General features: G+C 41.1%; 1 protein-coding gene across 7 annotated transcripts in view; it reads left to right on the top strand.

The window, feature by feature from the left end:
* The window catches only part of ASTN2 (astrotactin 2), a 960073-nt gene that overhangs the window by 918873 nt on the left and 13717 nt on the right, over window positions 1–27483 (top strand). For all 7 annotated transcript variants that reach the window (XM_084779663.1, XM_084779662.1, XM_084779659.1 and 4 more), the window contains 2 exons: window positions 24797–24897; window positions 26539–26722. In XM_084779663.1, coding sequence (XP_084635789.1) covers window positions 24797–24897; window positions 26539–26722 — 285 coding nt within the window. The remainder of the gene's footprint in view (window positions 1–24796; window positions 24898–26538; window positions 26723–27483) is intronic.

Here is a 27483-nt window from a genome sequence, read left to right as displayed (position 1 = left end):
TGCATTACTTAGCCATCTACAAGGTGACTCAAATTAAGATAGGTATGTCTGCAATAATTTTTTTAGGGCAGTCATAGAAACTTACAGAGCGATTGAGACAACGTCTGTCAGAATAGAGTATGAGAATTAGAAAACAGGAGACACCTTGGTGTGGAAGAGAATGCAGCTGGAATACGAAGGGCCAGGTTGGGAGAGGTGGTGTTACACAAAAGGCAAGGACCTCATTACTAGTACTTCATCTTCATGCAGAGCACAAGGAAGCTCATAGGTAGAGATGCTGAGCTGTCTGAGCCTTGTGTCTGAGGAAGAGGTGACTCCTAGACAACTGGCCACCCAAACATTTAATCTGATGGCCATGACTCATGGAATTCAAGACCACTTTCTGGGTGTACAGTGAAAAAAACACAAGATCCTAAGAATCCTGTGCGTTCCATAGACAGGCAGAACCAAGATTAAAACATAGGGCCCTAACTCTCCACACACACACCTTTTTCCAGGTTGGTGCTCTTGTCATTGCCCACATTTGCATCACCTGTAGGGACAAGTACAGAGAGAGCTCAGCAGCTAAGCAAATTTCTTCCTTGTGGGATCGTAGTTTTGACCTACGTCAATCATCGTAGGAGCATCTACAAGGAGTCCTGTCTGTCAACCCTTCACATTACTCACTAGTAATGTGCTTACTCACAAGCAAGTCAGTGGAAAAGTCCTCTCCTGCTCAGATTGAGACTCCAGAAGTGAACCCAGGTCAAAGGCCAGGTCTTCTAAGCTTTCCGTGCCCCACCCCCATCTTAGCTATGGGCATAGGCACTGCATAAAGTCTTGTCTCTCCCCAATTTCACACTTACTTACATCAGAAAAAGGAGGCTATAAGCAGACTTATCCTGTGAAAGTGCTAGCAGATTGTAGGGGAGCAGCATTAATGATGTGTAGAGAAGCAGAGCTGAGACAAAATCCAGACTTTTGATAGTTTTCCTTTCTGACATGTTCTCTTTTCTCCTGAGGACAGAGCATTCCACCTACCAGTAACCCCAATCTGTATTTATATTTGAAATACAGAGTAACAGTGCCTGGGAGTACAGACGTCATTGACCCAGACATCCTTATGGCCCATCCTATGTTACTCTGGATTGGATCAGGGTTCTTAAATCTATAGTAAGCCACATTTTTTTTCTTATCTTATATCCATGCATCCAGGTAGGTATCCTAAGCCATCTGAGGCTAAGGTCATATGATTGAAACAAACTGCCCTAGGATCATTTCAAATCTCACGTTTTTGTTGTTGTTGTTGACTATATAAGATATTTAATTTTAAAGTGATGTTGTAATTTCCAGATATGCATAAAATAGAGATATTGCTACTGCCTGCTTTACAAAATCTTGGTTTTCCTTGTGTTTTTATTGAGATGGGATCTTGCTGTGAAACTCAGGCTGGCCTAGAACTTGCTTTACCTGCCTAGCTACCCTTGAAGTCGGGATCTTCCTGATGCCACTTCCTGGGTGTTAACAGTAAAGGTGTGAACCACCTAGCTCATATGTGGGTTTTGTTGTGAAACAAATACTCATGCAGAATATTTATCCAGAGCTCCAAGGCATAGTACAGCCAATAGAATGTCAAAAGTGCCAAATACATTTAAGATCTTCCTTTAAATGGGAGTGTTTTGAGATGTGAAACAAGACCCCCTGGTATTCTTTCAACATAAAATGTGGTCAATTTGGGGTCATTTTCCCATAACACATGATAAACAAATAGATGTTTTATGTCTCCTTTTGATTATCCTTTATAAATTTCTTGGACCTGTCCCCAATATAGTTCTTGTCTTTAGATTCGTAGAGGCTCTGCCATCAACCAATAGTAGAGACTTCAGGAATCATTCATTATGTGCCTGTGAGTTCATAACAACCAAGTGGCCTTGCACTTCTTTGATACCTAATTCAACAAATACCAAAGATCAGTGATTAAGCATCACTCCATGCCAGGATGGAATTGGTATTTGGTATAACCAGCAATAACTGTTAGCCACAAACTAAGCAATGGCAGGTGCCTGCCTATCATTACCATCTTCATTATCAACCATTGGTCAAGCCTGGCTGCAGCATGCCAAGATTGTGCTAAGTTCTTACGTGGACTAATTCTCTGAAGCTTAGCAATCTTACAAAGTACATCTATGGTTGAATTACAGTTCTCCATTTTATCGATAAAGAAAGTAACACTAAAACATGGCTTGCCAAGGTCACCTAACTGATAAATGGTAGAACCTTGATTCTAATAGAAGATTTCTGGCTCCAGAGCCAACAGTATATGCATACCTCCTTTACACAGAGATTGAGTTGGACTTTGAATTCTTTTTTTATTACATTTTTTTATTAATTTATTCATATTACATCTAGATTGTTAGCCCTTCCCCTGTTTCCTCCCATTCTTCCCTCCCTCCCACTTCCCCCCTTCCCTATGTCTGTGATTGAGGGAGACCTCCTCCCTCTATATATGCTCATAGAATATCGAGTCTCTTCTTGGTAACTTGCTATCTATCCTTCCTCTGAGTGCCGCCAGGCTTCCCCATCCAGGGCACGTGGTCAGAAAAGGGGCACCAGAGTTCATGTGAGAGTCAGATCTCACTCTCCACTCAACGGTGGAGAATATCATGTTCCCGAAATTTGTGGACAAATGGATTGATCTAGAAATTATCATAATGAGTGAGTTCATCCAGAAGCAAAAAGAGACAAATGGTATATACTCACTTATATCAAAACACTAGTCCAAGGGATACATACCATGAAAAACTTTACTTACCAAGAAAGTGGGTCAGAGGAGAGGACATCCTATTGAGACTTTAGGCGAGAGTAGCATGGAAGAATGGTGAAACAGTAGGACTCACAGGGTCTTGGGAACCTACAAGAAGAACTTTATGACAGGCAGATCTGGGTCCTGGGGTCCTCCTCAAACTAAGGCACCAGCCAAGGAGAATATAGGCAGTAAACTTCAAACCCCTACCAAGACCTAGAGGACTTTGAATTCTTATGGCTCACATTCAATGAACTTCATTGGGTGTTGAAATCAAACTTTCAACAAGCCGACTACCTTGAGGTAGATTGTTCCTGCAGTGGAATCATGGGAGTAATAAGGAAGCCATAATCTTTGTGATCCAGTACTCCTTAGAGGAGGGGTCATTTAGTTTACTTTTGGTAGCAGTGAACATTTAGAATGGGGAAATTTACATCCTAAGTACAAGTGGTTGAAACAACCACGGAAGAAGATGCTCCATTGAAAGAGTTCCAGGTGGAGCTAAGGAGCCATTGATGGACTCTGAGCAGCAGAGAGAAGGGAGAATTGGATTTAAGAAATATATCTTTGATATATGGCTTAATAGAGGAGACTGAGGCTGAGTAGAGTAGCCTCAGTAGTCAGGTGTGTTTCTAGTCATTCAGATAAGAGGCAATTACTCTGTAGTTAGGTCTGTGTAGGAGGATAGAAGGGAAGAGATAAATGGTGAGACTCATGGGAAGTGGGGCAGTAGAATTCAGTTTTCTTTGGAAGTCTGCAAAAAGACAACAAATCATAAGACAACCAGCCTTATGGACACATTAAAGGGTCACGATTTGAACATGAAACATCTGTATTCAAATCCTGGCTCCACCAGTTGGTCACTGAGTAACATATGAAAAATTACTGAAGGCCACGTCAAGAAGATTACTACAGGTTTGAGACTAGCCTGAACGACACAGTGATTTCCACACCTTCCTGGGCTAAGAATTAGACCCTGTCACAAGCAGACAAATAATGCTTAGCCTAAAACCAAAATAAACAAACAAAAACAAAAACAAAAAAAACACAAGTATTATTTTGCATTTACAAAGCAGGAATCATACACTGTAGATTAAAAATGCACATGCATAATTTAAATGAAAAGTTTCAGGTGGTGATTTCTGGTGCACAGTAGGCACTTTATTCCTGTGAACTCCTTCCCCTGTTCTTCACTCTTTTTGCTGTGTACATTCATAATAAACTTGTCTCCCTTTCTCTTTCCACCCAGTTTGGTCTTTCACTGCCCAACTTCCCTCTTTCGGCCCTCTTTCCCCAGGATGCCAGAAATGAAATAACATTCCTTGCATGTTTGTTCCCCAGTGCCTGGCAGCCTTCCCACAGACCCCTGGCTAGGTCAGGGCTGATTTGCATTAGCATGTGCATGTGCTAGGCCAGTGCGAAGGGGTGGGGCTGGGGGGAGAGGCCCTGTTTACAGGGAGTTTCGTCAGGCTCTCTTGCCAGAAAAAGAAGTGAGTCTATTCTTGCTGGGAAATAGTCGCAGATTAGGACAAGCACAGAAGGCCCCAGGAGCTGCCCTGTTTGTGGATAGGTTGTGGGTGAGTGGGCTGCATATCTGACACTCCCAGGGCTGTGTTCCATCCTCTCACCCTTATCATAGGCCAGGAACTTAAAACGGTTAAGTTGCTCTTTCTGAATCATATCTAAGTTCTATATAGCAGGTTGAAGAGGCATTGCTTGGAACAAGTAAGCCACTCAGAAGCCCTTGGGGAAATAAACAGAAGTTTTTTTTTTCCTTCTGTGTTTTCAATGGATAGGAAGTCTACAAAAATATCCTTAGGGAGAAGAAAATAGAGGTGGCCCCCACAGATTTGTTTTTGTTTGTCTTAGCTTTACTCTCGTGAAGTTTTGCATATTATCTGTCTTAGAATTATAATTTTCTTCCAGGAATCTCAATCCCCTTGTGCAGATCTAGATAGCCAATGGTAGGCCGAGAGGACAAGTCCCTAGTGGTGTCTGGTGTCTGAGGAGTAACACTACTAGTGTGAAGTATGCTGCTCCTAAGGACAAGAGTTATACCATCTGTAGACAGACAAAGTGAGCTTCTAGCTCTTAATTTTAAAATGTGTGTGTGTGCGTGCATATGTGTGTATGTGTGTGTGTGTGGGGGTGCCCTTGGGAGCACACACATAAAATTATGGTGTGTGTATGTGTGTGTATATATGTGTGTGTGTGCACACTTAGAAGCACACACATGTAATTGTGGTGTGTGTGTGTGTGTGTGTGTGTGTGTGTGTGTGTGTGTGTGTGTTATTATTTATTATAGTACTGAAGATTGAACTGAGGATTGAACCCAGGGTCTTATTCATGCCGGAGAAGCACTCCACCCTTATGGTAGACCTCTACCCTCTTTTTTGTTGTTTGTTTGTTCTTTGAGAGAATAGTTCCTTACATAGCCCAGGTTGACATTGAACACAGTCTGTATCAGACTCTGCATATCCTATCCCCTGTTTCAGGCTTGACTTCACCCCCAATTTCTTCTTTATTTCCCTGAATTCTTCTCTGGAATATGTTTTCTCCAAATAAGACCCTTTGCTTCTATTTCACATTAATGTCCTCATGGAGTCCCCCCAAAAGAATTGATAGTTTGAATTGTAAGTACGTAAAATGTGTTTTCCTCACACCAGACACCATTGCAAATGTTTTCCATAGGTTAACTTACCTAGACCTCTCAGTGAGGACAGCATTCCATCATTACCAGCTCACAGAGGAGAAAATCAAATCCCGGAGATGAAAAAAGATTTGACAAAAGTCAATATCAGAGCCAGGACGTGAACTCAGCAGACTGGCTTCTGAGGCCAAGTTCCCAATCACTAACCAGTGCAGAATTCACACTAGCATCTAATGAGCTTCTTGGACAGGAAAGCTTATGTTCTCACCTACCACAGGGCTTTGGCACATGCAACATTTTTTGTTTTTTGGGTCTTTTGGATTTTTTTTGTTTTTGTTTTTGTTAATTTTTTTTTCAGTTGTTTCCTAGACTGGCAGCACCCTCTGACCTATTGGCTAAATTATCTGACAGAATACCCTTTCTTGTGCTACATTCAGCAAGCTTGATAATAGATTTATGTAAGTGTTATATGTGACCTTTGTTAGACTGGGCAGTTTGTAAGGTAAAGAGGATGTTTATTTTATTTCTTTGTATACACTTAGCTGTTCACACAAAGGAAGGCAATAAATATTTATTTTTATAATAAATAATTTATTATATGTATAAATTGCTATGTGATGTGCCTCTAGTCATAACCATAAGAATGAAGTAGAAGCTATTTTTCTTGTCACTTTAAAGGGAAGCAAGTAAAGAGTCCTGGTGGCTTAATAAACTGGCTAATAAACTCTCAGAGAGCGAGAAAAGAAATATCTGAAAGACCTCCAACCTCTAAGCGTAAGGACTTTGTTCTGACTGTCTGCACTGTACTCTCTTCTACTAAACTACATAAGGGACACACAGAGAAATGAACTATAGTGCTTGCTCTGATGAATTCCCTGTTCTTCAGGGAGGAGCCAACTGTGCACAGACCACTATGTCACAAATTAATTAATTGGTAACTAGCTTTGTAATATACAGATTATGGGCTTTGGGAAAAAGTGGCTCAGACAACAAAGAAGGTTCTGTTTGTTTTGTTTTGCCAGGAAATAAGCCCCCCTCCCACTTTTCTTTATCCAGCCATTAGTCTGTAAGCATTTGTGCAAATGGGACACCCTCCCTATTAGCATCAGTGTTTGTTTCTCCCACTGGTTTGTGTCTACTTCTTTGTAGCGTTCTGCACTGCATTCTTGGAACTCAGAGATGCACCAGACATTACCCCTGCTTCCACGGAACTCATAATATGTGCTTAGTGATTTGAACCCTCATAGGAGCAGGACCTTTCTGCCCAGGGAAAGCTGGCTGCAAGAGTGAGAGGACATTGGCATTGAACTTTAGAAGCTGATTAGGATCAGTAAGATTGAAGATAGGGAGCGAAAGAAAATGCTCTCCCAGGGACAGGAAGTCTCATGTGAAAAGTTATTGAGGAGCAGGACAACCTGGCAGGTTTACAGACCACATCAGGTCATCCTGGTACAAGACAGCCACACATGAATGTGCTGATCCTAGCGACTTTGGTGGGGCTCTGATCATGAAGGAACTTTAGGCCAAGCTAAAGAGCGGTGAACTCTTAACTTGAAGGTATAGGCAACTATTAGGGATGTTGAGCTGGCAGCTCAGTAGACACTGTCAGATTTGTTGAAGCCTCATTCTAACCAGTATATTAGTAATAGAGTGATGGTAAGGCAGAGCTGTAGGAAGCAAGTTGGAAATTCAGATTCTGGTTGCCTTTCTTGAGTGATGTCACCACTCTTGAAATGGGAGGCCAGGACACAATGTGAGTCATAGTGCCCAAACCCCATTTAGAGTTGGAGAGATAGTTAGTTCTTCAGTGTGTACTGAGCTACCTAAGGAGAATGGATCCTTCGGTAAGGGGAACAAATAAAGCTCAAAATATTATAGTCCCAGAAGAAGCTCATTAGGCCGAAAGGGTCTGCCTCTAAGTCTTTTCAAAGCCAATTACAACACTTCTCTACCCTGCCAGATACACTAAGTTCCATCTACGAGCCTAGGTGGGAGGGCAAAGCACAAGCCCCTACTACAGCGACACAGCCAAGCCTATGAAGAATTAATAGGGTGGAAGAGAGAATGGGTTCATGTGAAAGTCATAGCCTCATCTCAAGACCTCAGGAAATAGTTGACGCAATAGTGGAACGAGGTGAAGTTGAGTAGCTAAGAAGCTGAAGCTAATCAGGGCCTCGGGTGCTGTCTCAGTTCTGGGACCCATGGAGATTAATTTTCCTGTAAGAGGGGAACAGTTGTGTCTTCAAAGTCAAGGTGCAAAGATCTCTAGGTCAGCCTCTGACTAAGTGCCAGCTCTATCACTTGTGTCCTTGTGTTAAAAGCCCCTTTGCCATCCTCCTCACAAACAGCAGATTCCCCGAATACAAAATGTGGCCAGTAAACCTTGCTTTGTCTTGCTCTCAAGGTTATTTGTACAATAAGCTTTGCAAAGTGTAAATTGATAGGTGTCAGGGATGTGTTTGTTTCTTTTAATCCTGAGAACCAAAACTAAAAGCAGAAAGTAGACAGAAAGTGCACTAATCCACATGCTACCCATGCATGTCAGCACTGTGTCACATTTGCTCCAGGCTTCAAAGAAATCAAAATTAAAGATGTCATTAAAGACTATGTTGCCCACTCTTGTCAGTCTCACGCTACCCCTCCCTCTGAATATACCACTGTCTTGAATCTATATTAGTCTAGCCCAAGAGCAAAGTTGGCTTACATTTCTTTGTTGTTTATTCTTTAATTTACAATGTCATCCCTGGTTTCTTATGCTAACAAGTCAAAACTACAACTGCTTCCAGCTGAAACTTGCAGCCTGTATTGTTTTTTGTTAATGTTAATTTGCTTTTTGTAATAACCACGTATTCAAAGCCATGCCACAGAAAGGCCCACAGGGTCTTATCTGTCTCCTGGGAGTCTCCCCCACTCCCCCCTTTTTTATGTCAATTCCTGCAAGAAAATAAACATTTGAATAATGTATTCTTCTAATCTTGTGCTTACGCAAAGCCTTACGTCTCTGTGCGCTTGTCCGGCCATGTCAAGGTCTTATCAGCACTGGGTGCCTCAACCATGCCTGGCCAGCCCATTGCCCCCATTCTGGTAACTCAAGGTTTCCTTAGCTAATGTGTCCAATCGACCAGAGAGGCTTATCTTCCTGGGGCAAAGGGAGCAGGCTGGTGTTTGGGGCCCAGAGATATAAGATGAAGGTTGTGCAAGGTTATGTGAGTTCAGAGCAGCAATCAAATCTGCTGTCTAAGACAAAGAGAAGCGTCATGGTAATGAGCCCACGGCTTTCGTAGGGGACATAGACGGATAATGGGTTGGATGTTACATTCCTCATTTCTCAAGCATATGTCCATTCTTATTTAGCAAGTGCACCACTGTTTTGAGCCTGTTTCCATCATGGGAGGGCTACCTCACTGCCAGCTTCCCATGAATATAGAGACTAGGCAGAGCCCACTGTGCCTTCAGCACCATGCCTGTGGATGCGCTGCTACTCACATGTGTGGCTGGTGAGAAGAAGTGGTAAGCACATCCATATCACAAGCAATGGGGCCAGAGATTTAACGTCAGCAGAGTGGAGGAAGGCAAGTAAAGACGCAAAACCCAAACAGGAAGAAAGCAGCTCTTTACAGATGTTGAAAGCCACACTGATACCTCGTGCAGAATATAGTGGAGTCAGGGCAAGAATTCTGGGAAAGGCAGCTCACATTGTCATTTAATCCACAGTTACATATACATTCTTTTGTGGATACTTCAAGGTTCTCTATCCATAAGTTCTATTGTGTATACGAATGGACAAGTGTGGTTATAGTGAATGGGAGGTGGTTTGGTAGTGACAGAGCCCATGTACAAGCACTTAGCTTTGAAATTCAGTGTTTGTATGAGTCTATTATTGGTCAGTTATGATATTTGGACACAATGACATCATATCTCCTCAATGTGGCTAACTCTAATCAATTGAAATGTAAGGATATTGAGGCTTACCGGAACAACTGGCACATGACATTCACAAATGTAGTTACAGTGGTCTTCCTCGGGTTCAGATTTATGTTCTATACATATTGGTAAGTATATCTATAAAGGGTAGGGTGTGTGTGTGTGAGTGTGTGTGAGTGTGTGTGTGTGTGTGTGTGTGTGTGTGTGTGTGTGTGTCTGTGTGTGTTAAGTTTGGTGTAAGGAGACAAGACCTTCTTCTCCCCTAAGTAATTCACATCTATTGTCTCTTTACTCCTAGTGAGATGAGCTTGGGCAAATAATATCCAGCCTTAACTTTATTTCCTTTGGTTATGAAGTAGTGGTAATACTTATTTAGCAAAAGAAAGGGAATGTCAGTGAGGTCAGAAGGCTTTTAGTACCTGAATTAAATACGTGTTAAATACATAGGTACTCTTTTTTAAAAAAATATTTGAAAAATTTACATATGAATATAACTTATTTAAATATCTACCTCCCACCATCCTCCTCCACTTCATTCCTCCTGGATCCCTGGCTCCATTTTCCTTTCAACTTCATAGCTTTTCTTCTTCCTCCTCCTTCTTCCTTTCTTCCTCTTCTTCCTCTTCTTCCTCTTCTTCCTCTTCTTCCTTTCATTCTTTATAATACAGACTCCAATTAGTGAAATCATAGGCAGCTAAATTCAGGGCCATTCACTGAAGCACATACTCGTGTTTGTTATCTACTGAGGGCTTACTTTGCAATATGACCGAGGTTTGGGCACATACATTAGTGACTAAAACAGACTCTCCTAATTCTTATGAACTTAATATCCTAGTGGTGGGGGCAGATATATTAACATAATAAACAGATGAACATTCAGCATACTGTGATGTCATAAATACTTTAAGGGAAACGTTAGACTTGAGTCAATTATATCAGAAGTTTGACATAATTGAAACTTTAAAAGTGAACCTGGACTAGAAATGATCATACTGACTGAGTTAACCCAGAAGCAGAAAGACTCACATGGTATATACTCACTTATAATTGGGCACTAGCCCAAAAGGCATGTCCCATGAAAGTCTTCATTTATCAGGAGATTGGGATAGATGTGAGGACATCCTACTGAGACTCTAGGTAAGAGAAGTATAGGAGATGGGGAAATAGAAGGACCCCGAGGGTCCTAGACATCTACAAGAAGAACATCGGGATGAGTGGATCGGGGCCCAGGGGTGTCTGCTCAAACTATTGCACTATCCAAGAACAATACAAGTAGTAAACTTCGAACCTCTACTCTGATCTACCCAATGGACAGGACATTCTCCACAGTTATGTAGAGAGTGGGGACTGACTCTGACATGAATTCTGGTGCTCTATATTTGACCACCTCCCCTTGCTGGGGAGGCCTGATAGCACTCAAAGAAAGAATAAACAGGCTACCGAGATGAGACTTGATAGCCTATGATCATATAGTTGGGGAGGAGGTCCCCCTTGGTCTTAGACCTAGGGGAGGGGAATAGGGTGAAAGCAGGAGGGAGGGAGGAATGGGAGAATACAAGTGATGGGATAACAACTGAGTTGTAATCTGAATAAATTAATAAAATTGAAATAAAAAGTGAACCTTATTGAAAACAAAGCATTAACCACAAGAATGTGAGGGGGATGAAGGAGGAACTGGGATGAGAACATTCAAAGCAGAGTAAGAAGCCAGTGCAGGCTGCTGCAGCATGCCTGGGATTCAAGGGGCAGCCACACTAGATGGAAAGTACTGACTTTTTTTCTGTTTACCAGAGAACCAGGAGAGCCAGAATAGGACCTTAAACTCTGGTGCCCCATATTTGACCACTTCCTCTTGGTGTGGAGGCCTGGTGGCACTCAGAGAAAGAATAAGCAGGCTACCAAGATGAGCCTTGAAAACCTATGACCATATAGTGGGGAAGGAGGTCTGCCTGGGTCATAGACCTAGGGGAGGGGAATAGGGTAAGAGTGGGAGGAAGAGAGGAATGAGAGGATACAAGTGATGGGATAACATTTAGTTGTAATCTGAATAAATTAAAAAATAAGATTAGTGATACTAATTCCATCTTATCCACTCCACAGTATCCTCCAAACAGCCCTTGAGACTCATTTTCTTAAAATGGGAACTAAGTCTTAAATAAACTAAATTCTTATCAGTGTCCTAACCTGAATTTTTTTTTTAAATCTAGAATGTTCTCCACTTTCACATTCATGAACCTAGGTTCTCTGTCAGTGGTTCTCAACCTTGCCAATGCTGTGACCCCATAATATAGTTCTTCATATGTGGTGACCTCCAACCAAAATGTTATTTTAATTGCTACTTTATAGCTAATTTTGCTACTGCTATGAATTATAATGTAAGCATGTGATATACAGATGGTTTTAGTTGATCCCTGTGAAAGGGTCACTTGACCCCTAAAGGGATCATAACCCACAGATTGAGAACCAGTCTTCAATAGCAACCCAAGGATTCAAAGAGTTCCACTTCAGTCCCTACACTCCTACATTTACAAGTAAACCAAAGATATGGGTGATCACTTATAATTTCATTGACGGTTTCCAGTTTTCTCTTCAACTAAAGCTTTCTGGTTACATATGAGATATGGATTGAAGCACGAAAGATAAAGAAGAACCAGCTCCCAAACACCCACCAAGGCCACAACTATCTGGGCAGGCTCTGACCCATTTTCTGTTTATTATTATTATTGAGGAGATTGAACTCTGGTCTGTGCTTATACTAACTATACTCTACCCCAAACACACACCAGCTCCTCCATTTCCCACACAGGTTTCTTTTAGATATTATTCACATCCAGGGAAATTTCCTCTGAGATGTACACAAGTCAGGATGTTTTAGACTTAGAATACTTTTTAAAGTGGAACAAACATAACAACAAATTCCATATCACTTTCCCCACCTATAAAGAAACAGGAATTCACCCCTCTACCCATCTCCTGGTAGCCACTAATCTGCTCTCTGTCCCTCGGCCTGTCCCCATTACATACACTTTACATGGATGGAATCACACAATTTCTGTTCTTATACATCTGATTTTTTCCCCCATAACATAATTTTATCAAGGTTCAGTGAATCTGTAGCTTGGATTAAAAACCACATTCCTTTTCATGGCTGAATAATATTCAATTATATGGCCATGCCAGATTGTTTTTATCCATCAGTTGATGGCTAATTGGGCCATTTTACATTTTTTTCTGGCTATTAGGAATAATGCTTCTATGAAATTCCTCATGCAAGTTTTTTCATGGACACACATTTATTTTTCAGTTTGTGCAAACAAGAATTGCTGAGTAATACAGAAACTCTAGTTTGACTTTGACAAGAACTACTAGAACTTGTTAGCTATATCAGAGAGCTCTGGGTTTGACTGAGAGGCTCCACTTCAGTACATAAGGGGAGAATGATTGAGGATACCACTCACAACAACCTCAGGTTTTCACATGCATGTGCACACCTGTGCTTGTGTGCCTGTGTGCACACACAGGCACCCGGATACCTTAAAGTATGCATGTGTGTACATGCATACACACATGAACATGCATACAACACACACAGAGAGACACAAACGCATATGTGGATTATGATGATGTTTGAAAGCACTTGGGTTATTTTAGAAATGCTGGTATACCATACATATTTGTTACAATCATAGAAAATTACAACTTGAAGAGAACTTCTGGCCAACCAAGTCAATAATTTCTCATAGTTTCTTTTTGAAACAGGGTCTCATGTAGTCCAGACTGGCATCAAACTCGTTATGCAGGCAAGGATGACCTTAAATGCTTGTTCCTTCTGCCTTCATCTCTTAGTGCTCTTCTTGTAGCTTCCTGGGTCATCATTTACATATAGAAAATGTGTGTGTGTGTGTGTGTGTGTGTGTGTGTGTGTGTGTGTGTGTGTGTGTATGTGTTTAAAGGGAAAGGATGCAGGTGTGTTAACATGATATATACATTCTGAACCTGCTATGGTCTTGCTTGACAAATAATACTAAATAAATATTTTAGCAAATGGAAGAGAAAGAGAGAGCAGAGAGGGAAGGGGGGAAGGAAAGAGAGGAAAGAAGAAGAAGAAGAAGAAGAAGAAGAAGAAGAAGAAGAAGAAGAAGAAGAAGAGGCAATTTTCTCTATTGAATTATCTAAGCACCTTTGTCAAAACAGGATTGACTGTAAATATATGGTTTAGCTCTGGGTTCTCACTTATATTCCATTGATATGTGCATAAGATCTTACTATAATCAGAAATGCTATGCTAGTGCTCAGCCACTGAACTACATGCCAGTCCATTCTGTAGTCTTTAGGAAGGGCGTTCAGTTTGGTTGACATTTTATTGTTTCTGTGTTTATAAAAGTTATTGGACTATAGACATATGGGTTTTTTTTTGTTCTTGAACTATCAAAGTAATTTCAACCTCATTTGAATTAACTGCTACTCTTCCTTCTCTGTTACTTACTTAATGGAATGACTTTTGGAAGATTAGTTATCATTTAGTATAATTTACCAATGACATCTTGCAGCCCATTCTTACCAGGAAGAGAAAGCTAGCAATTAAACAATCAGTCAATCAAAACAAATCATTACCCAGAATCATTGTGTTCACAGGAGGCCGAGCAAGGGTTTGCCAAAAGGCAACCTGCAGTTTAGCCCTTGCTCAGCCAGTGCCTACATAGTGCCTCATGCTCTGGCATAGTGGGACTTACCTATCCAGACAATTGTCAAGCTGGAATCTATCTGAATCTGATAGATCCACATTGCTTCTGTCACTTATATCAGCATCCAAGACCATTACCTGTGCATAGAGTTGATGTGCTTTGATTTCTAAGAAGCATCATTTTCACATTTTTTCCATTCAACCTCCCAAAGTGAGCAAAATGAGCTATATAACATTCAGTGCACCAGACACTGTTCCAGCTACTTCTTGGATCCTTTCATTCACACCAGTCCTGCGAGACAAATATTAATGGCTCCATTTTATGGGTACGAAAAATAAGGCTTTCTGAGATGCCATTCAGTCTTTGAGATTCCAAGTGCAGGGCCATGGTCAATCCCTACTCCCACTCCCTTCAGCCTGTGGGAAAGCACAGCTCACAGATAAGGTTGGTTTGATCTCAGCATAAAGTAGATAAGAACTATGGTATTTATAGACTTTCCCAGTTCAGTGTTTGTGAGTAAATGCGCACCTATAGCCTGTGCTTAGCCTTTCCTTCCCAGTACTTTTCTTTGACCAAATATGATGCCCAAGTGTAGCATGAAAGAAAAAGGCTATGTGTAAAAGAAGAGTGACATCGATATTAAAAATAGGCAAGATCTGTTGCCTGTGAAAAATATAGTAACATTATTTCACCCTTCTAATAAGCTCTAACTCCCCTGAAGTGTGACTCAAGGCTCAGTTGGGGCCAACAACTGCCCAACAATTCTGTTTGGAAATAGCATTGGCCTTTGAGTAGCTAAGTCTATGCTGGATGCCACTGAATTGTTATCACTATCTTTTCAGCTTTGAGAAACTCAGTTCAAATCTGCATGGCTTGTATAGCTCTGTGGAAATGTTTGTACTCCCACACATACCTCTGGCAATTTCCAAGAGAACAGAAAGGATCTGTATAAGCACTTTCAATACCTGTGCATAGTAGACACCTAAGACATGTGTGTGCAATCTCTAAGGAAACTTTCACATCCACGATAGCTATTTGTTTCTTTCAAACCTTATCAACAGTACTTGAAGCACAAGGAAGGCAAGTGAACTGATGAAAGCCACGTGGCTAGCAACTGGCTAATGATAAGACAACCCAGAGACCATGTCCAGTACCTCTCAGCATGACCAATGCTGCTCCGATCTGGAGTTACTCCTGTCTGTAAAATTATTTTCCTAACTGAAGTTGTTTAAAAATTGTTCAAATATGAGTTTTAAAGATGCTGCCCCCATATAAAATGAAGGCATGAAAAAGATCTCACAGTTTGTTTTAAAGGTTTCAGAAATAAAAAGCTGGAAAGGAATAAATGGACATTCTGTACTTAATTCAGCCTTTGTCTTTGGATCACAAAGTTATACTGGGTCTGTTTTACCTTTAAATAACCTAGTAAACCATGAACAGTTTCCAACAAAGAATAATAATCAGTCCAACAATGTGTTATGCAGTTCATACCCTGGAGAGAAAAGAAAAAAAAAAACCAAGAGAACAAGAAACAGAAGTAAAGGTAGCATAGAGGTTTAAAACCAGTGTTAAAGCTAAGCCAAATGCCTGCCTATATTTCTATTTCTGAAAGGCTTAGGTCATTTGAAGAATGAATGAATGAATGAGTGAGTGAGTGAGTGAATGAATGAATGAATGAATGAACTAAAATCACAATTTCCACAATGTTTGCATATTCAGCTTCTGGGGGATTTCTTTTGTTTTGCTTGGTTGGATTGTTGGTTGGTTAGTTAGATGGTTAATTGACTGATTGGTTGTAGGATATTTTTACCATACAAGTAATTTCGGGTAGAAAGGGTAGGAATTGTTACTACTTTTCCAGGGGAGCAAATACAATCCTATGGGTGATCGACAGCTCTAGTATGCAACTTAGACTCCATCTAGTTCAGGGTCCACTTTGAGTATATATATATATATAAAGCTTAGACTACTGTTTCAAAGGAAGGAATATCCCTGAAGCAAATGCAAGGCCAAGAAATATATTTTACTGAAGTGCTATTTACACATTTCTTGCTGACCTTCCCCTCTCCAGAATGGTCTACAAGCTCCATGAAAGCCACACTCTTCTTTTTCTTTCTTATGGGTAACTATCCCAATGTAATTGTATGCTTGACACTTAGGAGGTGTTTCACTGGTGGCCAGGTCCACCCAGTATGACGTTACTGAGATAATTAATTTTTTACTTTCCAGTCAAGTATTGGAGACATACCTGACATGTTTTACTTGAAATCAGCTTATATGTCCTTAATTTTAGATGCCAATATTAATTTTTTTCAGAGTTCCAAGGTTCTTGGTAAGGTGAGTTTTTTTTTAAAGAAAGATTTATTTATTTATTATGTATACAACATCCTGCCTGTGAGTGGGCCAGCCAGCCAGAAGAGATCACCAGATCTCATTACAGATGGCTGTGAGCCACCATGTGGCTGCTGGGAATTGAACTCAGGACCTTTGGAAGAGCAGCATGGTGCTCTTAACCACTGAGCCGTCTCTCCAGCCCCGGTAAGGTGAGTTTTAGTGTATGTGCACCTCTGAGGGAGGTCAGGGCCATGGCAGACAAGAGAGGTCACTATACCGATGCTAACAGTGACTACCTCTATCTGAGCTTAGAGCTCACATTGGTCTTCAAAGTTCTGGTACAGTTCTTCCAGCTAACTCCCTGACTCTTTCATGGTTAGTTTATGCTGGTGGAGTGACTAGAGGCAATATATGTATGTGAAGATGGCCTCTAGAATTCAACAACAGGGCTAAAAAGACAAAGTTCACGGTAAGAGGGAATCATGATCTTCCAAGGGATTTGAGTTTAGTTGCCAGCATGCATATCTGGGCAACTTAAAATCACCTCTAACTCCAGCTCCAGAGTGTGTGATAACGTCTTCTGTCTTCCTTGGGCACCCGCACTCATGTGTATATACTCTATCCACTGCAGACACACAGACACAAAAAATAAATCTTCAAAATGTTACAAAATTTAACCACATACTACCTCACATTTGTCCCAGCCCAGGGTTCACAACCTCTACCCAGATTGGGTTGTTTCAAAGGTGGAAACATAGCTAAAGTCTTTACTACTTGGATCATGTCTTTGTGTCAGACACTAGAATTAAAATGTATAGTGGTAGAATGTGTGGACTGTTAGCCTGACCTGGAAAACAAGAAGATTGCACTCTGGTCCTAAGGGTGAGTGGGATACACGTGAGAGAAGAGGACTCCATACCTGCCTTTTCCTTACACATCCTGCCATTTCACTTTCGTATTCCTAGACTATAGGTGAACAAAGATATTTTACCTAGCAATGAGCACTCAGCTCAGGGAACCTGGGGCACGTGAAGTATGGCACTCACTCTAGACCATTCACTCCATGGTGTTCACGTTTAAAGCTGGGGAACATAGAACAGAACATAATAGTGCTGGCCTAAAGCTATGCTGCTCATTCAGAATCAGTCCTAAAATTGGAGTCCAAGTCTTGAGCCAGCAGATGTGGTTTAGACTAGAAGTCAGAAGAGCTATGACCCTTAGACCAGTTGCTTGAGCACTCTGAACCTATACATACCATAGAAATGATTTTTTTTTAAACTCTGGGATCAAATGAAGGAATGTAAGCCAAACAATTTCCTTAAGTGCTGTTGCAGGTCTCCATCAAGGTCTATATGCACACTGTAGAACCTATGGTGGCTGTCAGTCACTTCTGTTTGTCCCTCTAATATGCACCCAGCCATAGAAAACACCTTAATTAAAAATAAAGAAATTGTTTTCCATTAAAACTTTAAAAGGCAGACAGCAAGCCAAGTTTGGCTTCAAATCCTACTCTCCATGCTTGTAGGTTGTCACAGTTACTATTGCTGATTTAACAAATGACCGCTAAACTTAGCAGCTTCATATAGCTATTTTGTTCTGGACATGAATTCCGTAATACTGAATTTCATGTTCTCTATGTAGTGTGGAACCAGGTACAAGAAATTCATTTTGGGGTATCTCAAGGCCTCAGGCTAAAATGATCTAAGTTTCTTGGGCCATAAGGCTACTGTGATTCCCATTGGCAGCTTTTTCTCCTGGCTTGACTTCCCCAAACTCTAGAGGCAGAACAGCACTCAGATTTCTTTTTGGATGGTCAATTCCAAGTTAGATGCTTTCCTGAGCAGGAGAAAGGGGAATTGCTTTGTTTAGCCAGGCATAGGAAGCATACAGCATCTCTGCCGCTGTGCTCTTCTGATCAAAGTACTCTTGAGGCAACTCCAAATCTAAGATGGAACATCAGTTACACAACAGAGCTTATGCCACCCCTGAAAATATTAAAAATTTAAGTACACACTTAACGCATGCTTAGTACCTACCATATACACCAGACTCTGTTAAATATAGTGTCTTCATCACATCAATATCATCATTCACACTTTGAATAACAGAAAGGGTACTTTACCTGCCTAATGTCTTAAGTATACTAGTCTGTAGAACCAACGTTTGAACCCAGATAGTCAGGTTCCAGAGCCCATTCTAATCTATGCACAGCCTGACTCACTGCTGTCATAGGAGCGAATGGTTCCTCTCCTTATACAATCCAATGGCAAACGATACTCCATGGCTACTCCAGACTACATGGGCACTAGTAAGGGTGGTGAAGAAAAAAAAAGGGGGGGGCAGCATGGTACAGCATCCTTTTTATATGTATTCTAAAATATGGTTCAGGAGATTAAGTTCTCATTTCCTTTTCCTAATTCAGTGGGTTTGGACTTTGGTTCCCATCTAAAGACACGGAAACCAAAGTGTATTGGCAAATCGGACATGTGCTGAGTAGCTGGTGCAATCTTGAATGAAAACTAGAATAGTATAATTCGCAAACCCATGCTCTTTGCAGGGAACTCCCATGAAGAGCAGCAGCTGTGTCTGAGAAGAAAAGCTGTCTCTAGAATATCAGATCTAAGCCAGAGGTTCTATTGCCTCCATCCTTTATTGCAGAGGCTGGAGACTCAGACTCAAAGAAGGGTAGTAGTGCCTCAAATCCAGCTGCTCAGACCAGAACTGTCAGTGCTTGTATTTTCCCCACCACCCCATGGTGCTGTGAAGGAGGGGAGCAAAACCATGGTGATGGGGGTGGGGAGATAGAGAGCTGGGGGTGGAGAGGTGAAGGGGTGGGCGTGAGCTAATGGGAAGTTGTTTGCCAAAGCCTTGTCTGGAGAAGGAACATTTTATAAGACCAGGGCCTCTGGCCTGGAAACATCTGTTTCCCTTCAAATCAGCAAAGAGACTTTTGCCTCCCCAGAATGCCTAAATCATGTGGTGGCTGGGGAAGAGCAGGCGTTGGCTTAGAGACTTCAAACACATTCTCTGGTACTCTAGGGGGACCTGAGCCTGCCATGGGCCTCTAGGGCTCCCTCCCTGCTCTTACCCCCTGTCAGATTCTGAGAGGCTCTCACTGCCAATTAACTTCTCAGTTTCATTCCCTCACCCCTGCTGCTAGGAGGTCTGGGGGTCTAGAATAGGACCTGCAACAGCTCCTTTTTCACCCACCCACCTACTTCTGATCTCCAGGAGGGCTACTTACCCCAGGTATGGTTGAAATCAGAGCCTTGGGGAAAAAAAAAGCAAAATAATAGCATTGATAATAATACCAAAGGCTATTGTTCATTGATTGCACAACACATGCTGGATATCAGGATATCATGCTGGCATGCTCTCTACTACTTTTTCTTGTAAAGCAGCTCCCCTCTATGGCAGGTTGTAATGCTATGATTTCCATTTTATAGGTGAGTAAGTTGTGATAAATCTTCACACATCCAATAAATGGAGAACTGGATATGAAAGCCAAATTATCAAATTCCTTCTGCCATTCCCCCTTAGAACTCCTCAACCCAATCATCTTTTCTTCATTTCACAGAGAGAATTTTTCATTTCCAGACAAGGGCTGTGGCTTTAATAGCATGAGGTGGTTATTACACATTCTGGGTACGATTTACTAATTGTTGAGGTACCCAATGTAGGTATTTACAGAGAGCTGCTATGTCTGGAAGACCCCAAACATGCATAAACAGAGAAGTGCACAGGCCCTGCATCATTTGAGGGGGGGGGCGGAAAGGAACAGGTTTCTCTGAGGAGATAAAGTTTGAAGGGTGCTTCAAGTACAAAGGAGCCAAAAGGTGCAACAGCTGCAGAGACAGAAAGGTGGGATCTGTTTTCTGGAGCAGTCAGAAGTTGGATCCACCTTAGCTGGGAAGCAGTAGGAAGCTAAGATCAGCAAATAAGACTGGCCCTACCATCAAGGTCTTTCCTTGGGTTCAGAGGCAGGGTGATGTTGAGTAAATAAATGAACATCAAAGAGCCGTAGCTGAAAATGATAAATTGTTCTGGAGATGATGGTAGGATCACGAGGATGACAGTCTTGACACTGAAGAAACACAGAACATTCTTTGCACGTGAGTAGTCATCTCAAGTCCCTTCATAGCTCTCAGTTTCGTTTTATATTCTCATTGCAGAGGACCACATTACTTTAAGGTGCTTAAGCTACTGCAGCACAATCTGGAAGTACTGTGCTATAACCCTGACTTTCAAACACAGTGATTGATGATTTTTTCCCTCTGAAGTAAGGTTGGCAGTTGGGGGAGCAATGGTTTGAGTCTAGAGCTTCAGGTTCCTAAGAAGTCAACCTCATTCCTGGATCACTTCTGTAACTATCAAAATGTCTCCAAAGTATACAGAGAAGCAAGCCTGCTACTTGTTTATGTCACTGAAGGACACTGCAGGAGCATCCAGGGAGGCTCTGGTCTTTATCCCGGATTCATTTCCTATCTCAGCCTTCCTTTTGGCATCTATGAAATGAGGATTCAAAGTTACAGGACACAGCTCCAGGGTTTCTGTCCATTTTATCATTGGGCCTCAGTCTGCTTCACAGGGAGCACAGATGAACCTATCAGAGTGTAGACGACACCTTCATAACCTCTGAGAAGCATCAGAATCTGACTGTGTGCTTGGATATCCTTCCCCTTCGTGTCAGGAACTATCACTTTCTCCTCTCACAAAGAATGACCCCGCCCTGCCTAATTTTCTAAGAGAAATCAGATGTTTCTGTGGAGCAGTTTTTACAATTACAGCTGAGACAGGCAGAAAGCTCATGGCCTTATGACTTTTGACCCAGGTCTGTGAGATTGATACCTTCCTTTTTCTCTTGCATCCCCTGCCACCACCCTGACACACTTGTCATGCAGGGTGGCCTAAGGCCTTTCCTATTTGGTATTTCTGCTGACATGTTTAGTCACTGTGATATCAAAGCAAGCCCTACACTTTAAGGAACAAAGACTGAACCATGCCTATTATCATGACATCTTATTCAGTCTTGATCCTCAAGTTGTGGCATCATATTTTGCAAGTGAGGAGGGATAGGAAAACAACTTCCTAAAGAATTCTAGGCATACAATTGGAAAATTGATGAGAGTCAGAGATAGAAAAACAACTTCCTAAAGGACTCTCTGTGTGCAATTGGCAAAGTCAAGGCTTTTAATAATCTTTGTCTATTTAGGATAGGACTTGGGTTGGAATGAAGTATAGCTCCATATCATATGCAAGACCTGGGTACAATCACCATCAGGGCAAAAAGGCAAAACAACCCTAAGCCTATTTCTTCCACAGCATGGTATTATTGATGCTGCTCGAAGCAGAGAAAACAGAAGCATCATCAAAACAAATGACCAATGAGAAAGAAGCCTTAAACATCTTTTAAATCTGTCTTGAGGTTTACTAGTGTATTTCAGTCACTCGTTACAAACTTTCTATTTGTTCTTCCGTTGCAATAGAGCTCCTTTTCATGTTCAAACAAAAACACTTTTCACAAAACTATGTGTTCTTACATGAATAAGTATTGTATATATGCGCTTTATAAAAATGTGTGACTGCAAGCCATTCTTCATGCCTCATTCCTTGTAACCTGGAGATAATCATATGCTGTAAAATTTTCTTCAATCAGTTGATGGAGAAACCGCAAGTGAGGGATGAGACGCAGCTTCTTCAAGTTCACTGGTTTACACAAATATTGAATGACTAGTGCCATGTTAAGCAATGCAAACCTCCCTGCTGAAGTGTGTACTTGGTGGATTTACGAGCTGCAATTGGACCTTCAGCAGCTTTGAGATGAGCTGCTGCACATGGAAAGGACTTACCTGGTGTCTTCCAACACAACTCTTTCCCTTTGACTTTGCAGATTGCTGGTCTCACATTTCAGAGTTTCTTTTTTCTCTCTCTCTTCTTTTTGTGAAGAAGGTTGTTGTTGTTTGTTTTCTTGTTTGCTTTTAGTTATGTTTTGAGGGATGGTCTTGCTATGCAATCAAGAATAGCCTCAGTGTCACAATCTAGACCAGGTTAGCTTTAAACCCAAAATCCTCCTGCCTCAGACTCCAGAATATTGTTAATTGTGTCTGTCTGTCAACATACCTAACTAGCTCTAGAGTTTCTTCTTTATCTTATCCTCACACCTCTACGTAGCTTTCCAAAGAAAACTTTTGTATCCAACAACACTGAACCTTAGAGGCAAGTAAGTCTGCCTATCCCTGCTGACACTTGGTACAGAGAGTTAAAGTAAGCTCAAAGACATAAATGACTTGGCCAAAGTCACAGTGCAAAAGGACAGAACTGGAGTAAAAGCACAAGTCTGGCCGTTTCCAAAACCAGGTTCTTTTCACTATCATCACCTTCTCCCTTTGTGCTAAGAAGTTCCTAGTCACTGAACCTTGTCTGCAAACAACCTTTGAGACTTGAAGTCCTGGAGTGTCAAAGCTAGAAAGGCCTAGATAGATTACCAAGCCCAGACTGGTTCAGCCAGTGACTGGTAGAACTGGAACAGAATAGAGTAACTCAGAGCAAGAAGGTCTAGGTTACAACAGACCACAGGCTCGTCTCTTTTACTCTCAAAACCCATGACTTTGTAAAGATTGCTTATTATTTCACCTTCGATTTCCTCCCAGAATGATTATTTTAGAATGGTTTCATAAGATTAGAAAAATGCATGAGGTGGCACTGCGTCAGCACAGCTGGGTTCCATGAGTGTAACTAATTGCAACGGTATCTGTACAAAGTTGATGTCTGCAGATCTTGGTCCAGAAGACAGTAGAAACTGGCAGCAGTTTCATTCATGGGCTTTGGAGTCAAATCATCCTAGGTTTAAGAAGTTGCTCCTGGTAATCACTGTGTGATTCTGGGCAAAGCGCCCTGCCTTTCTGAGTCTCCAATTTAAAATAAAGAGGGCAATGTACATCTCCTTTAGAACTGCTTGATGAATTAAGCTGTTTAGCTCAGTGAAGGAAGCATATTAAGGTCTTAGTAGATGTTAATAAATTTGTCCAAGAAATGTGTATTTATTAAGTGCCCAATATACACAGTCAGTCAGGTCTGGCTGTTCTGCAGCTTCATAACATGAGCTCAACTGGAATGCTAAGTAAGTAAAAAATAAGACAGAGGCAGTAAGACTTAGGATTTTTTACTTAACCTAGGGAACTCTGTATCCACTCCACACATCAGTGGAGAAGGGTGGCATGACCAAGTGGGGCCAATCCCAGATGCAGCCCTTCTATTCTTACTCTCCCTGGCCTCTGTATCTTATGTTCTCTGGAAAATATTTTATTCTTTGTTTGACATTGTGTAAGATCAGGGATCTGAAGTTAGGACGGGCCATAGGTCCTCCTTGAGGTCCAAAGATGCTGCTCTCAAAGGACCTCTGTTCTCTCCATCCATTAAATCTGAAGTGAACAACTCTCCTTAGCTGAGTTGAATTCCACCTGAGTAGCACAGAGCTTCACAAGACATGATGAGAAGGTGGGGCCGTACCTTGCTGCTAGAACACTTTCCAAATTCCTTGTCCTAGCTTCCAATATCCTTTCTTCTCAGTTTTGTCTTGGACATCCCAGTTGCCAATTGCCCATTCCTCTACCTTGTCTTTTTCTCCTCAGGGCCTTTGCCTTCACAGGTATTCATTTGCATTTACCAAGCTTGTTGTTCTTCCCTGGATAATGTCTCCCGACCCCCACCTCCTGCACGGCTTCATTCTCACTGTTCAAGTCATAACTAAAAATGTACTTGCTTAGAAAGTCATTTGTGCTCTGTCCTCTCCTGACATCCCACCTAGCTCACACACTCACATTGATCTTTTCCACGGGATCCTGTTGTATTTTTCATCATCTTTGCCAACATGTGACTATTGTGTTGTGGATTTTGTTGTTTTAGCTTTTTATTAATGTTATGCTTCACTCTTTTGCTCAAAAAGTCACCATCTAAAATAATTCCCAGGACACAGTTTGTGCTGAGTAGGTAATTTTAAAGGGAATGAACATATGAATGAATGAATGCACATATAAATGAGTACAGTCATATAGAAGTTTATCATTGAGGCTCACTTCTCACCACCTAGACACAGACTGCTTGGTTCCAGACTTCTATTCTGCCTTCAAAAACAGTGAATCCAAGAAAAGATATAAATTCTAAGGTTCATCACTATCATTGTGAAAGATGGCTTATGGCATACATCTGTCCTTGAGGTTTAATTAACTGTAAATTATGAGACTAACTACAAAGTACCCAACAGGCCTCCAATGCTTGATATGTGTTTTATAACTCTATAATTATCGTTGTTTTAAAAATCATTTTTCAGCAGCGTAGGCATCCCTGAGTTCTTGGGAGCATTCCTTTTCTTTTCAGCTGCCAGAGCCCTTCTCACTCTGGTGTTGTCTTCCTGCACTGCAGGTTCACTCTATATGCTGTGGATACTCGAGGGAGGCACTCGGAGCTGAGCACAGTGACTTTGAGGACGGCTTGTCCACTGGTGGATGACAACAAAGCAGAAGGTAAGTGATTCATCTCTGCATTTGCCAGGGGATTCCTACATTTTCCCTCTCTAAGTTCTGTCACTAGCCACTACTACAACTATACACACACACACACACACACACACACACACACACACACACACACACACACACACACAGAGCAGGGTATGCATGAAAGAATTAAAAGAGCAGGAAGAACATTGAATTGGATTACTCATAATCCATAATAATGGAGGAACAAATTGAGGTGGACTACCAAGATCTTTGCTGGTGGTCATGGTCTGGGTCAGGTCCTGTATTGTAGCCTTAGGAACTTACTACTTTCTTCTACTTAAGTCTGCCTTAAAGCTGGGTAATCAGTGACACCTTGAAGACTATTTAATCTTTTGCATCCCTGATGACATTAACTGATAGCACACTGCCTAATTCTGTGCAGTAGGAGATAGCCTTTGAACCTTCAACCCTGAACACCCACCAGTAATATGCCAGTCAGATTTAACATACATGCTTAAAATTTTTTGTTTGGTTATCTTTTTAGCCTCTTCTCTTCCATTAAGTTGAAAGTATTTGATAAGACCATCTACTAATAATATAGTGAACAATCAAGCCAACCATATACTTAGATAGCCTGTAGGTACAGTTTATATATCTAGACTGGCAAACTGCAATAGTAACTTACAGGTCCTATTGGACTGCCTTATGTTGTGAAGATATTTCCCCAAAGCTATGGTCTACGTGATATAGTACAGGCAAGTCTGTACCCTTTGGAAGTTCTCATTGTTGATGGAAAAGCACACACTTTTATTAGTTTAGCACAGAGCTTCATAATATCGTATGTGCTAATAGATAAGAGAAGCCAGTGAGCTCTTGAGCCTTGAAGGGGATTTGTAATGTTTTCTGGGTAGTTCCAGTATTATTTTTAAAACAATGGATACACTGTTGAAAATTTAGAATAGGAAAAATTACAAATAGGTGCTTTTCTCATTCTAACTCCAAGTGCCTTATATCTTCCTGGAATCAACCTACTCTAATAATGAAGTGGGGACACATACATATTTTTATCAGAGCCTTCAGATCTGAGGCTATGTCCCATCTATGAATGATCCATTTACATCACAGTGGTTAGTAGAGTTGGGAGGAGTAAGACTGGGCCTGAATGACAAGATGAAACATCTGGACGTCCCTTACAAGGTTTGTGAGCATATATCTATCAGGCCTGACTACAGAAACCTATTGGGAACATTTCAGAGGTGAGAGAGAAGGACGGCATTGAGAGAAGCCAATGGTTCATTCAAGCCTTAGCATTCCTTCAGAGTTTCTCTTCAGTTCTTAGCACAGAGGAATTATCTTTAATTAAGCTTAGACTGTAAGTGCTAACTTTCTACCAGGTCCTTCACTGAACACTTTGCAATTATTTTATAATTTAGTTTTTCCTGTGCATCCCCCCAAGAGCAGACATCTTTATCTTTAATTACATATAAGAAAATTGAATTCAACTAGTTAACTGCGTATTTCAGATGGAATGAAAATATTTCCATCCTCAAGGGCCATTCAACTGAACCCCCATACAGCTACATCTTCCCTTTTGTGAAGCATGTATTTATCACCACTTTTTTCCTGTACTTTCAATGATGTGGTCTGTGCTTCTCTGCCCCACAGAGATAGCTGACAAGATTTATAATCTATACAATGGTTACACCAGTGGCAAGGAACAGCAGACTGCCTACAACACACTGATGGAGGTCTCTGCCTCCATGCTCTTCCGAGTCCAGCACCACTACAACTCTCACTATGAAAAGTTTGGTGACTTCGTCTGGAGAAGTGAGGATGAGCTAGGACCCAGGTACGGGTTTAGAAGTGTGGGTGGAGGGCCAAATGCTTTTGCCTCTCATTAATTTTACTGGACATTCTCTACCTACACTGAAAATAGGCTGTAACAAATAAAGAAAGGTTAGTGGTAATGGACACAATTGTGTCAAGAGTACGGGTCGAAAGTAAAAAGAGTTTGCTGTTCCTGGAAATGTATTGGAATACAATAACATTGCTTCTTCTTGTAGAGGAAAAAAAAAACAGTGCTGTTTTCCCTTAGCAGAAAAGTAATCCTAACCACTAATAAAATAATCAAAGTCACTAGAACAACAAAAAAATGGAACAAAAGAAGCATATTGTTCAATTCTAGAAGAGCATAAATCTGGTTTGTGAAAATATTATCAAAAGAAATGTCCAGGACAGAACAGGAATGGATGGGTAGGAAATAGAGAACATCTAGGAAGAGTTGGGGAGGAGAAAGAATTTGATCAAAATATATTTTATCAAAAAGTAATTTTTAAAAAGGACTGAAGATGACACTCCAATGTTATAGAGAGTTTTGGATAACTGGTCATGCAGCAAACTGTCTCTGTCATTTTTTTTCACCTTAGAAGCTGCTAACCTGCACTTCCTGTTTACTCAGGTAATTTTATTCCTTCTCAAGTTTCTGATGGGGATGAAACCAGATAGTTTAGTTTTACAATTAAGCTTAGTTGTGTAGGGGTTAAGACATTTTTAGGTCTAGATAGATGTTTTAAATTGATAGAGATAAGATATGATAGATAGTGAGTTACA

This window comes from Acomys minous (genome assembly GCF_964271855.1).
Source record: "Acomys minous genome assembly, chromosome: 1".
Lineage (NCBI taxonomy): Eukaryota > Metazoa > Chordata > Mammalia > Rodentia > Muridae > Acomys > Acomys minous.
Note: the sequence above shows the minus strand (reverse complement) of the source record. Positions and strands in the feature narration are given on the sequence as shown.